General features: G+C 43.9%; 1 protein-coding gene across 2 annotated transcripts in view; it reads left to right on the plus strand.

The window, feature by feature from the left end:
• Positions 1 to 10,332, plus strand: part of LOC138353104 (uncharacterized) — a 49,355-nt gene extending 39,023 nt beyond the window's left edge. For both annotated transcript variants that reach the window (XM_069305828.1, XM_069305827.1), the window contains exons 6-7: positions 1,783 to 1,948; positions 8,739 to 10,332. In XM_069305828.1, the coding sequence (XP_069161929.1) occupies positions 1,783 to 1,948; positions 8,739 to 8,851 (279 nt within the window). In that variant the 3' untranslated portion in view covers positions 8,852 to 10,332. The remainder of the gene's footprint in view (positions 1 to 1,782; positions 1,949 to 8,738) is intronic.
• The last annotated feature ends 650 nt before the right edge of the window (positions 10,333 to 10,982 follow it).

A 10,982-nucleotide genomic window follows, 5' to 3' on the forward strand; every position in this document is an offset into this window, starting at 1 on the left:
ATTGTTGCCGCCGAAGGCGGCTAGTTTATTGTGCACCCCATACTCATCCTGTGAGCGGTAGCGCAAAAGCATTACAGAGGGCACAAAAGGTCTTTATCAGACCTCATCTTAGATTATTACATAAACAATTTCTTCTATCCTTCACACCTTATAGTTACAATGTCAGCTAGTTACAGAGAAAGTGCTATTACAAGAGCTACATATTTACAATAAGTCATCATACATTAATGGTAGGTCTTGTCGCTAGAGTGCTGGTTGCACCAATCCTATAGTACTGATTTAGCAACCCGTCCTCTTAAAAATAACGTCACTTTTCGCTGGTATGCGCGCTATGGCCAAATTTGGACGTAATTTGAAATGAAATCGACTCACAAAAGTGACGTACTATTCCGTTTTCTGTTTGAGTCCTCCGGCTTACTCGGCCAGCTTAGAAGAGGAAACTTTCCATTAACGTTTTTCATACCGTTTTGAAACTTGATGAGAAGTTCCTGCCCACCTAACCTACCAGAGGACTCTTAACTTACTGTTGTTGAAAAAAAAAATCTCAAATTTATTTTCATTTTTTTTTTCATTTTGAAATTACGTCCATATTCGGCCATACGGGCAAACGGCCAAAAGCGACGTTCTTTTTAAGAGGACAGGTTGGATTTAGAGTCAGAATTGTGTCCCCCCTGATAAATGTTTGTGCTGATCTTCACTCTGAGACCATCAGACTCTGGATTCAACTCTCCTGATTCAAGTTTTCTTCTTATTTCTGATTCCCATCTAGAGATGGATCGTTTCTAAACCGTTTTCATTTGACAACTATTTCGTTTGTGACTGTTGGTGTTATGAGTCAGAGATTCCTTGTATGTGTCCCCCAGGGAGGCCTGGTCGAGGACCGGGCCGCGGGGGACGTTGAGCCCCGAAACCATCGCAGGATAACCAGTCCTTATTTTTGGCCCCACTTGTGATCCGGCCATAATGACCCCGGGAGGGGGGGGGGATATAATGATCACAGTATCGCCACCACCATCATCTCTCTCTTTGTCCTAATTTGTCTGTCTCTCTCTCTCTGCTATCTTGAGGTTATCTTGAGATGATTTGGGGGTTTAGTGTCCCCGCGGCCCGGTCCTCGACCAGTCCTCCACCCCCCAGGAAGCAGCCCGTAGCAGTTGTCTTTGTCTTGCTGCCCATTTGTCTCCGCCTCCACCGGGGATCGAACCCGGGACCTCAGGACTACGAATCCGAAGTGCTGTCCACCCAGCTGTCAGGCGCCCTCATTATCTCTCTAGGAAATCTGTATATGGTTTACATCAAGTCGGAATTCGTATTAATATTATACATGTTATTAAATTGTACCTTTTTCATTTAAATTATTTGTGTGTATTGATTTTGCTGTGTAAAAGTGGACATATTATGAATAGATCTACGTAAGACCAGCCCAGGTGTGGCTTAAGGTAAACTAAAATATTCACAATCAATTAGTATGTCACATATACACTTTTTAAATAAGCCAATATTGACTAAAAGCAAGTGCGAGAACGGGTTGGTGGCTTACTGGTGACCTCCACCACACCTCTCCCCCTCTCCCACACGGCAGTAGCCTCCCCCCACACGGCACTTTCCCCCCCCCCCCACACGGCACTTCCCCCCCCCACACACGGCACTTGCCCCCCCCCCACACGGCACTTTCCCTCTCCTCCCCCACACACGGCACTTGCCCCCCCCCCACACACACACGGCTCTTGACCCCCCAGCCCCCCTCCCCACACGGCACTAACTCTCTCCTGGGTGTCACAGATAATAGACTACGAGGGTCGAGAGGGCGTGACGATAGACACACAGACGGGCCGCGACACAGTGAGCCACCTGCTGGTGAAGGAGGCGGGACCCAGCGACTCCGGCAAGTACACCTGCAGCCCCTCCAACGGCCAGGACGCCTTCGTCATCCTCAACGTCCTCAACGGTGGGTCCCCTTTTTTGACACGTTGGAGACGAATGACAACGGGGAAGGCTATCGGGGAACCTATACCGTTGATAGCTTAAGTAATAATTGTAAATAAGAAGCAATAAGATGCTTATCTTAACATACTAAGAAGGTTAGGTGAGGTCGGTGTTTTCTATGAAGCGTTTCAAGGTAAACTAAAATAGTCACAATCAATTAGTATGTCACATATGCACTTATTAAATAAGCCAATATTGATTATAAGCAAGTGCGAGAACGGGTTGCTTAGCGACAGTGAGAGGGATGTTATGACAACTATGAGGTGTAGAATCATGACAACAGTGTGGTGTTATGCCAATAGTGACAGTAGACTCATGACAGCAGTGTAGTGTTATGCCAATAGTGACAGTAGACTCATGACAACAGTGTAGTGTTATGCCAATAGTGACAGTAGACTCATGACAGCAGTGTGCCGTTGAGTGATGACACTAAGGATGGTGGTGGCATGGTAAGGATTATGTGAGAGAGATGTCAGCGCTGGGACTGGGCTACAAGTAGCTAAATGGGATGAATGACGGGTAAATGTTATGATGGGAAGACTAGTGGAATGGCAGGCAGGTAAGGTGGAATGATGGGCAGATTATTGAGATAGTAGAGTGGAGTTATATAAGTCAAATGAAAGGCAAGCAGGTGGATTGTTAGGTGGTCTGTTTGTGTGGTCTGTCCCACATACCAGTCAGTCACGGAGACGGTGATCCCAGGAATCACTACAAGGTACGTAAGGTGTGACGTGATCTTTCACTCCCAATGAAGAGATATGAAACGAAGTAATAAAATCACGTATCGTTATTATGTCTCATAATGCTTGAATTATGACTTGCATGACATTGGTGTATGCGAGTTGGCATGACAGGAGAACACCACAGTCTATGAAAGGAGCTGAATTTGATGATGGTAAATCAGATCACATTGTCTCCCATATTTTGAGCGAGGTCTTCACCCAGAGAGGTCTGCACCACCCTGGGCTCTGCGAAGCACACGGGACCAACACACCACCAACAATAAAGCAAATATATTGACCCAAGATAAAAGAAAACTTTGTGCTATTCAAGTGTGTTATCTCCAGCGTTATAACCGGTCATTACGCAGAGAGATAGTTTCATATTTTGTACCCTTGTCCCACCCCTCTATTGGAGTCTATCTCCCTCTATCGAAGTCTATCCCCCTCTATCGAAGTCTATCCCCCTCTATTGGAGTCTATCCCCCTCTATTGGAGTCTATCCCCCTCTATTGGAGTCTATCCCCCTCTATTGGAGTCTATCCCCCTCTATTGGAGTCTATCCCCCTCTATTGGAGTCTATCCCCCTCTATCGAAGTCTATCTCCCTCTATCGAAGTCTATCCCCCTCTATCGAAGTCTATCCCCCTCTATTGGAGTCTATCCCCTTTGCCTCTTCAGGTACAACTTTTCTCTCCTAATACACAAATCTGACTTCTCCTCGGATGACTATGACGAAACTTTTGCTTCTCCTCGGGTAGCTGGACAAATTCTTCGGCGAAGTTTACCCTCAAGTTTTATCGGCAGGCATTATAAGACAACTTTTTTGGGGTCTCTCTCGTTCCCAGATTATCTTTCTTTGTGTGTGCCCGGAGGTCCCCATGTGGGGGTGGTGGTGGCTGAATGGCATCGTTCTTCAGCTGTTTTCCACTCCTAACTGGATGTTTACAAAGCTTAGTTACACACTAACTGGTTGTTTACAAAGTTTACTTACACACTAACTGGTTGTTTACAAAGTTTACTTACACACTAACTGGTTGTTTACAAAGTTTACTTACACACTAACTGGTTGTTTACAAAGCTTAGTTCCATAAAGTTACATATGAGCGATGACTGACGCTACAAGACTACTTAAAACCGTTGTTCTTCTCTTAACTTCTTACTTGAAATTGCAATAATGTTTTACTTCGAGAGAGGCGAGTGACTTGTCTTGACCTAAGCCTAATAGGCTCAGGAATCTGTACACCAGTTGATTGACGGTTCAGAGACGGGACCAAGGAGCCGAAGCTCAACCCCCTGCAAGCACAATTTGGTGAGTATAATTACGTGGATTAGGTAAGTAGAGTTTCAAATGTAAATTTGATAGAGTCCAATATGTTCAGGAAGCACAAATAAATCACATTAACGTGATGTATCAGGGAGAAAATCAGTAGGAGCCATGAGAGGGATTCGAACGTATGGTCTGGGTACTCCTCAGGTTCGAATCTCCTGAGGGAGATTCGAACCCTCGGGTGAACATGCCTTAAATTACACTTGCCTTAGCAACTCGAACACCTACCCCACTCCAGCTTTCACACTTTACAGTGCCCAAAATGTAACTCATGGCTCCCAAAGGTGTAATATCTGCGCCAGTGAACATGATTTTTTCCTATGCTAGATTAATGGCAAGTGTGCCCCTGGGAACCATTAAGAAGCAAGGCCTTTTATGCAAATCATTTTACATATCACCCAATCATAGCCTTAATGTCACCAGCACCAGCAGGGAGCTGGTCGGCCGAGCGGACAGCACGCTGACTTGTGATCCTGTGGTCCCGGGTTCGATCCCGGGCGCCGCCGAGAAACAATGGGGACAGTTTCTTTCACCCTATGCCCCTGTTACCTAGCAGTAAATAGGTACCTGGGTGTTAGTCAGCTGTCACGGGCTGCTTCCTGGGGGTGGAGGCCTAGTCGAGGACCGGGCCGCGGGGACACTAAAGCCCCGAAATCATCTCAAGATAACCTCAAGATAACCTCAAGAATGGTGGGGAAAAACTCATTTATAACTCCCACGGCCAGAATATTGTCATACAGGTCTAACCCAAACGCTGCCTCGTATGGGCCAGTAGGCCTTCTGCAGTTACCTTTATTCTTATGTTCTTAATTTCAACATAACAAACAGGCTAATTGTTCCAGTAGCGATGCCTCCTTTTGTTCTTTTGATCATTTTCAATCCATGGGTCATCTACCAAATCCTCTCCTTGTCTACCTAGGTAATACCTCCGAGATATAATCATCTCTTATATTTTGTTTGTCCATTGTAATTCATTATTTGTTTTTCCGGCAACACACTGTTGGCAAACCTTCAAATGTTTCCAACATTTTCAGTGAGCTAGACGATGTTAAACACACTGTTGGCAAACCTTCAAATGTTCCCAACATTTTCAGTGAGCTAGACGATGTGCAACACACTGTTGGCAAACCTTCAAATGTTCCCAACATTTTCAGTGAGCTAGACGATGTGCAACACACTGTTGGCAAACCTTCAAATGTTCCCAACATTTTCAGTGAGCTAGAGGATGTTAGCGGTGCCAGCTACTGCACCGCGCCGAGGAACTAGCGTCACACACATATTCAACATTCTGTGTATTAATTTGGCTAATAGAGATGTTAGATTATTACAACATTGTGTGTGTGTGTGTGTGCCATGAACAGAGGCCCGTAATACTCTTGCTCTTACTCTTAGGTGTTTGCTCTTACTCTTAGGTGCTTGCTCTTACTCTTAGGTGCTTGCTCTTACTCTTAGGTGCTTGCTCTTACTCTTAGGTGCTTGCTCTTACTCTTAGGTGCTTGCTCTTACTCTTAGGTGCTTGCTCTTACTCTTAGGTGTTTGCTCTTACTCTTAGGTGCTTGCTCTTACTCTTAGGTGTTTGCTCTTACTCTTAGGTGTTTGCTCTTACTCTTAGGTGTTTGCTCTTACTCTTAGGTGTTTGCTCTTACTCTTAGGTGCTTACTCTTACTCTTAGGTGCTTGCTCTTGCTCTTAGGTGCTTGCTCTTACTCTTAGGTGCTTGCTCTTGCTCTTATTCTTGCGACTCTTGGGGGCCAACTTTTTTCTTTGATGGAAGGTGTAACTACAACTGGAAGGTCAGTTCTTGTGGCGTCTTGTTTCACCTTAATTACATGTTTCTTACATGCCCGAAACGCTTTGCGTAATAGTGGCTTTAGGCATTGTATGTACTAGCTCTACCTATAAGTCAAACAATCCTTGTAAATATTTATTGTATGTATGTACCTTACCTAAATAAAATTGTATTGTATAAAATTGCATTGTATTGTATTGTTTTTGTTCTGTTGGTCAGCTTGACCGCCCTTCCACGGAGAAATTTCTTGATGAAATTTTAAAGTACAAATCGAGACCACTGTCTCCTTGCCAGCATTATTAAGTTAATGATTGTCAAGCCAAAGTCAAAAGGAAAGATTTGCTTTTGTTTATTTTTTACTATACATTCAGCAATGCCTTTGCCTCACGACTATTGCTTCCCTGCAATAGTCGTGAGGATTTCAGCTCTATAACATGGAGATGTTAAGTGGCATTTAGCAATGTATAATCCTGGCTAACCAAACATAGTTCAGAATGTTTTGTTGATAAAACATGGTATTTATTAAGAAATATATATTTCAGTTCACTCACTTAACCCTCTATGAAAATCAGATTGCATATAAGGACAATACGAATGTTTTTAGGGAGCTTTTTATGACACATTTATCTTGAGTGTCACAAATGCTTATGCACTGAAAGTATTGCCCCGTGCCACGTTGAGTGCCACCTTGGGTGCCACCTGGAGTGCCACCTAGGGTGCCACCTGGGGTGCCACCTGGAGTGCCACCTGGGGGGCCACCTGGGGTGCCTGTACTGGGTTATGGCTGCCCCGTGTATTCGCTAGTTTGTGTTGATCACGTTCTTGATATCACACCGAACCTGTCCCCAGAGGCCCACATCAAAAGGATATCATCAGCGGCATATGCTAGATTGGCCACCATAAGAACTGCCTTTAGAAACTTGTGTAAGGAATCGTTCAGGAGCTTGTATACCACTTATGTCAAACCAATCCTGGAGAATGCAGCTCCAGCCTGGAGTCCATACCTAGTTAAACACAAGACACATAGATGATTCAGAGGTATGCTACCAGACTAGTCCCGGAACTGAGAGGTATGAGCTTCGAGGAAAGGCTACGGAAGCTTAACCTCACGTCTATGGAAGACAGAAGAGTAAAGGGAGACATGATAACCACCTACAAAATTCTCAGGGAAATTGACAGGGCGGACAAAGGAAATTATTTAGCACGGGTGGAATACGAACAAGGGGGACACAGGTGGAAACTTAGTACCCAAATGAGCCGCAGAGACGTTAGAAAGAATTTTTTCAGTGTCAGAGTAGTTAACAAATGGAATGCATTAAATAGTGATGTGGTGGAGGCTGACTCCATACACAGTTTCAAATGTAGATATGATAGAGCCCAGTAGGCTCAGGAACCTGTACACCAGTTGATTGACAGTTGATAGGCGAGACCAAAGAGCCAGAGCTCAACCCCCGCAAGCACAAGTAGGCGAGTACGCTATTTTGTATCATACTGACTTGCTTTTAGACTCGTATTAATTTCATTCATCCGGGATGAAGAATTTATACGTTGACACCGGCGTGACGTCATCACTAACCCGCTGCAATCGCCATTTTGTTGTTATAGATTCAGCTATTCGGAACAAGTTCCAAGTAGCACGGGCTATGGTGAGCCCGTAATTTACCTGTCACAGGAGCGGGGCAAGTAGCACAGGCTATGGTGAGCCCATAACTTACCTGGCACAGGAGCGGGGCAAGTAGCACAGGCTATGGTGAGCCCGTAACTTACCTGGCACAGGAGCGGGGCAAGTAGCACGGGCTATGGTGAGCCCGTAACTTACCTGGCACAGGAGCGGTGCTGTGTGTCTGCTCCCTGAATGGCCATTGTCTTCATAATGTCAGAGGTAACCTCCAGGTTACCTCTTCTCCATTGTTCACATTTTGAACAACGTAACTATTCTGAACCCGACATGGTCTAATGTTCAATCTTTATTGTGAGATTGGCAAATCACCAGGAACATTTATTTTACTAATATTAACGCGATCTCCCTACTTGCTGTGCAAAAATTTAATCAGTGAAGGCCACAGCTCAATATAAAAATGTTAAATCTACAGATTGCTGGAAATTGACGGTAAGCTCAGATTTCACAGCTATTTTTCCCGGTCTTAACTCTTATGTATTATCTTCACATGGAGACCAGTATTTACACAACAGAACATTGTGGTATTTTATACTTAAACCCTTTGTCATGGGTTCGTATCCTGGCCGGGGAGGATTTACTGGGCGCAAGTCCTTAACTGTGTAGCCTCTGTTTAACTCAACAGTAAAATGGGTACTTGGTTGAAACAACGATTCTTCGCGGCGGGGATCGTATTCCAGGGACCTGCCCGAAATCCTACGCGTACTAGTGGCTGTACAAGAATGTAACAAGTCTTGTATATATCTCAAAAAAAAATAAAATATGGTCCGGGAAAGTTAATTTTAAAGACTACTTCTGGTCTCACCCCCTACAGGGGAGCCCTGCTCTACCGCGGACCACATTTGGTCTCGTTCTTCATTGGCGCATCCTTCACTACCATTGGCGCTTCCTTCACTACCATTGGCCCTTCCTTCACTACCATTGGCGCGTCCTTCACTACCATTGGCACTTCCTTCACTACCATTGGCGCTTCCTTCACTACCATTGGCGCGTCCTTCACTACCATTGGCGCGTCCTCCACTACCATTGGCTCGTCCTCCACTACCATTGGCTCCTTCTCCACTACCATTGGCGCGTCCTCCACTACCATTGGCGCGTCCTTCACTACCATTGGCGCGTCCTCCACTACCATTGGCTCCTTCTCCACTACCATTGGCGCCTTCTCCACTACCATTGGCGCGTCCTCCACTACCATTGGCGCGTCCTCCAAGTAACTCTGGCCTTTCTACCCCCTACAGGCGAGTACCAGGCTGCAATGCAGACGAACAGAGGCGGCGCTGGTTGGGAGAGTTGGGACGCCCTGGTCATGATGCTGTCGTTACTGCACACTCTCATCTCACTCCGCTCGTAACATACCCAGGACCATCTCTCTCTCTCTCCAGTCGCGCTGTCAAGCCGCTCCCGATCCACCTCTTCCACCAGGGCTGGGAGTCCTCAAAATCCTCGTCTCTGGCGGTAACCTGGAGGCTCTGAGGTCATGGTTCAAATATTGACTTACGGTAGATTGGAGTTTTATATCAAGTGGAATTGTGTTAATTCGCAAGATCGGTGCTATTTGGTTAGGCCAGTTCTAGCTACATTGAGAAAAATACCTCTGAAAACAGTTATATCTTAAATATTATAGTATTCTTAAACCTAAACGAAATAATCTGAAAATACAGTTAATACACTGAAACAGCTAAACTTTCTGAAGCTGATTTAACAAGTTTTAATTTTATATCCACACTGACGACAAGAGTTCAAATCTAAATTAAACAATGAAACTTAAATTAAACCCCAAGCTCTGGCACACCAAGGAAATCAATAACAAACATTTATACTGCTAAATTACCAAGCATCAGGAACTCCAGAACCAACCAATTAGGCAAGCAATGCCAACTGGACTGCAAGTTCCCAGAACCAAGACTACCCAATCCAGAGGAAAGTTGAGAGTGTGAAGCAGCGCAGAGGAACACGTTTGGTCTTGTGCATGACCTCACCTCTGACTGGGTGACGAGGTCAGGTCAGAGAGTCATATTGTTGACACTCTGGCCCCCCGAGACCTTAAGACTGTGGCCTAATTATTGTTCCCCAGGTTGGCTGAGGCTATAAGGATAGCTTTGGACATAACTTGCTAGGTGGCATACCTGAGCATCACGTCTAGTTCCCACAATGCAAGTAAGCTACAGGAAGTGCGAGATACCTTAAGTATGTCCTGAGTATATCTTGAAAATATGCTAGTCAGTCCAAGTATGGCGTACAGCTTACAAGGCTTCCATCACATGTCGACTCTTTGACACGATATGTGGCCGACACCGAATATGAGGTGTTGACAACATAAACATGTACAGAAATGTGTGCTTTCATACATGTAAATATCATGAAACTTTAGCCATTTTAAAGGACATTGCGATACCGGTGGGTGCAGATTTTATGGTGATTTTTAACTTGTATATTTAAGACAAAAACAGGTTAAGTGCCCCTCCAGTGAAGCATGTGAGAAACTATTCATTGTACCTGTGTTAAAATAAAAAATACTGACAATGATGTTTGGTACATAATGACGGCAGTGTAGTACCTGCTGTGGAACTAATTACCTCAGACATTTTTATACCAATTCTACCTTCCATATAGTGTGTGTGTGTGTGTCTTCTGACATTTTATTGAACAATTAAAATACTGCAAATGGCTAACTGTATAATTATAATCATTTGCAACTCTAATATAGTAATCCACACAATATACACTACCTAATGAACGTGATAATCCGTACATTAGACAAACAGTATATCATTGGCAACTCGTGAGTGCCCTAACTAACCTTTGCTGTAAATAAAAATAAAAATAAATGAATCATTAGTATCAAATTGTTACAATCCATCCCGTCCTCACATTAGGCTGTTTAAAACAGCAGCAGCAGTCTTCCCCCAGACGCACTCATTAATTTTATCATACTGTGTATTATAAATTGGTTTGTTTTCATATAAAAATTAATATTATTATACATTAAAATTCTATGTATAGTTAGGCATAGGTTAGGTTAGCTTGAGTGTTTAGGTACTGTTGGTGGTTATATTTTAAGTACGTGGGTGAAGCATGTATAACATTGTGGTTAGAGATGTCATCAGTTTGTTCCGGAAGTGTTCGGACGTCATCAGTTGCGAGGCTTGTGTAAACCGCTTATCATTCATTAACAGGGTGGTTTAGGAGCTGGGTTAACGAGCATTTGGCTTTGTTTATGAGGACTGGCTGCATATCGAACGTAACAGTTCGAACATTTAAATAAACAGCACCAGATCTGAGTTCAAAAGGTAGTGGATCTCATCGATTCAAATAGTTTCCCATTGTTGTTATTGTCAGTAAACACGGAGTGAAAACTAAGTTGTGAATATGTTGAAGAATATTCTCAAGTTCCTTCCTAATGTAATAACTTATCGTACTTAAATATTGAAATTTTACATACTGTATGTCTTAAAGACATACAGTATGTAAAATTATGTCTT

Source organism: Procambarus clarkii, chromosome 56, assembly GCF_040958095.1.
Source record: "Procambarus clarkii isolate CNS0578487 chromosome 56, FALCON_Pclarkii_2.0, whole genome shotgun sequence".
NCBI classification, from domain to species: Eukaryota; Metazoa; Arthropoda; class Malacostraca; order Decapoda; family Cambaridae; genus Procambarus; species Procambarus clarkii.